We start from the raw sequence: 2,922 nt of genomic DNA, 5'->3' as shown, positions 1-2,922 counted from the left end.
AGATCTAACAGTGGTCTTCCTGGGTCAAAGTGTAAACACAGTTGTATAACTCTTTGGGCAGAACACTCCATAAAATGTTCGGATCAGTGCACAGTTCTATCAGCGGTGTATTAGTGTCCCAACTTGTCTGCATCCCCTCCAACATTTGGCTAAAATGATTGAAGGAGAAAATGACAACCTGATAAGGGTGAGGTGATATCTCAAATTTCCCTACAAACCACTAGAATACAGTCTCAGCATTGATCAGGTCTGTCTCACTTGGCTCGGAGGGGAATGAGACCCAAGTACAACTGTAGCAGCAGCCAGCCTCGTGGCAGGGAGGCCACAGCAGAGCTTCAAGTCTGGGACAATTCCCCCATCAAGGCCCCATCCTCCTGCAAGAAGGCAGCCCCTTGGAGTAGTGCCACTCTGTGCAGCTCAGCAAGACCCCACCCCCAAATCAAGTCACCAGGGAAGTCCTAATCCCATTGCTGACCAGTAGTGAAGCCTTGCCCTGGGACTGACAAAAGGAGAGACTTTGTTTTCTTTTTTTTTTAAGTGAAGGTAGAAAGATTTATTAGAATCTCGTGAGAAGCAGGTGGTCCAGTCTCTGGGACAGCACCGAGAGAGAGGAGGCCACCATACATAAGCTAAAGCTGGGTTAAATAAGCAAGGGTTATGAATATTAATATAATTATTACTATATATATATATATATAATTCTTTTAAAATGAAAATTGCAAAATGAGAAAAACATTACATTGAAGAAAACAGCTTCTTTAAAGAAAAATATGGAAAAGGAGTTTCAAAAACTTGTTACATAATACATTAGGTCCATTACAACCTCAGAATACTGGAGCCCTCATTTCAGTCTACCCTTGATACATTCTTATCTGGACTTGAGGGTCCCAAGGCTACTGTCTGTCCCTTGATTGGTCAAATCCACCTGCTGCTGCCAGCTCCTTCCATTCTTTATTATTTTTAGTATTATCTATGAGTTTTTGTCTGGGAACCAGGGACTGAGCTTCTTTTCCAAGGTTACTGCCTGTTCTCCCTTATTAGTAGCCTTGTTCAGCAATTCTTGCAGGTCTATAGAAATTTAACTCTTTCATGGTAAACTGGGTGAGAAGGACTGACTAGAATGGAGCAACTATACAGAAAGATTTCTAAAGTTTCAAAGTCACATAATTTCTGATTTAAAAAAATGAAAACTTAGGCCTAAGACCTAAGGACTTACTTACTTTAGCAGACAGTCTCTGAGAAACCACACTTTTACCTTTCCCATATAGATACGTATGACTCTTCATGATTGTTTGTACCTGGATTTTTTTTTAACCTGGATTTGAATTTAGTTCCTGCCTGACTCCAGACCCAGCTTTTTATCCTTTGTCACACCTTAGCTGCCTCTTATACTACAGTACTGATAGGGAATTAGAAGAGTAGTGGTTGTCATTTAAGACTTTTGGAGAGTGGTTCTATTCCCCATTTAAACTGGAATGTTGTGACAGCATTGTTGTTTAAATGGCTCTTCAGAGTTTTTATTGGAGAAAGGTTGCTCTGATAGAAAAGGACTCCATGTATTACTCTTCAGTTATGTTTCTCCTTGATGAGGAATGGATTCTTGTTCCATTGGTCAAAGGCCTTCAAAAATTTTCCATCATCTGACAACTGCAAGAATTATGATGGATATGACAGTAACAATTCCAGTGAAAGCTCTACTGTTGGTGCCAATGGGCATACTCCCAGATGTTGTAGAACTAGGTAGATGTAAGATCGGTATTGCCGTCTCTATCTCCTCTGGATTTTGCCTCTGGTAATTACTGAGGTAATCAGGACAGTGCCCCAGAACATAGGTCTGGATATCCAGTTGGGACTTGTTCTTCTCCAAAATTTTCTTGACTTCCTGGGCCTCAGGACTGACTCCTGTCCAGGTCAGGTTTTCCAGGGATAAACTGAGGAAGTCCTGTCCATTATATCGGCAGTTCCAGAAGCCCCTGACATAGCCATTCATTTGGAGTTCACAGCCCAGAATGACTTGGAGAGTATGAGAACTTTCTTTCTTGTCACTATTTTGATCAATGACCCAAAGGATTTCTTCCAGCTCCTTCTCCTTCTTTATGAGATACTCAATATCTTCTTTCTCCAATGACTTCAAATTCACATTTTGACTCTTGATGTCAAAGGACAGGAATTTCCTGTTATTTAAGTAGCCATGGATCATATATGAGAACTTTTTCAGTTCAGGGTAGGAGGCTGCAGTTAAATCGTACCAAAGCTTGGGGTACCCTGATGAAACAGCCAGGACATCCAAGACTGGTTTACAAATGGTCAGGAACCAGAAAAGGTACAGGCAGGTCTGGGCCATTGGCCTCCTCCAGCTCCTAAACTCCAGCAGAGAGACTGCGCTACTTACATTACATAGTTCGGAAATGACCTGGGCTGCTCCATCATTTCCTCTCCCTTCTCTAACACCTTCTCGCCACCCCCCCCCCCCCCCCCCATGCCCCGCTCGGTTTTTCCTGGATAGTTCCCTTCGAGACTTTGTTTTCAAAGCAACCAAGGAGCTGAGCCTCCCCACCCTGGGGCTGGCCAACATATAACCCCCAAACCCATGGAAGACCTACAGAGGCCCACACCTCCCTCAGTACAAGCCAGTTAGGCTTCCCTCCACAGAAAGCAAGCAGCTAAGCCCTGAAGCCCAGTGAAATCCAGCATTAATACCCAGAGACCCAATTCAAAAAGCTTGGGAGAGTGCTGGATCAGAGTCTAACTCCCACTTGAAAACACTAAGTCAGCAAAAAAGGCAGACAAAATGAACAAAAAAAAAAGAGTTTGACTATGGAAAGTTACTAATGCTGATAGGGAAGATCAAGGCAAAAACTTATGAAAGGAGGATAATGTCAAAATGGCTACATGTGAAGCCTCAAAGAAAAACCTAATTTG

General features: G+C 42.7%; 1 protein-coding gene across 1 annotated transcript; it reads right to left on the bottom strand.

Moving 5' to 3' along the window:
• Positions 1–1,636: 1,636 nt before the first annotated feature.
• Positions 1,637–2,344, bottom strand: LOC138176385 (H-2 class I histocompatibility antigen, Q9 alpha chain-like). The gene has a single exon (XM_069107188.1). The coding sequence runs from the start codon at positions 2,342–2,344 to the stop codon at positions 1,637–1,639; it is 708 nt and encodes a 235-aa protein (XP_068963289.1).
• Positions 2,345–2,922: the final 578 nt, after the last annotated feature.

Source organism: Petaurus breviceps, unplaced genomic scaffold (genome assembly GCF_028583685.1).
Source record: "Petaurus breviceps papuanus isolate PSGF00001 unplaced genomic scaffold, PetGlider_PUasm1.0 88152, whole genome shotgun sequence".
In the NCBI taxonomy this organism is placed as follows: Eukaryota; Metazoa; Chordata; class Mammalia; order Diprotodontia; family Petauridae; genus Petaurus; species Petaurus breviceps.
The sequence above is the reverse complement of the archived record's forward strand: the minus strand, read 5'-3'. Positions and strand labels throughout refer to the sequence as shown.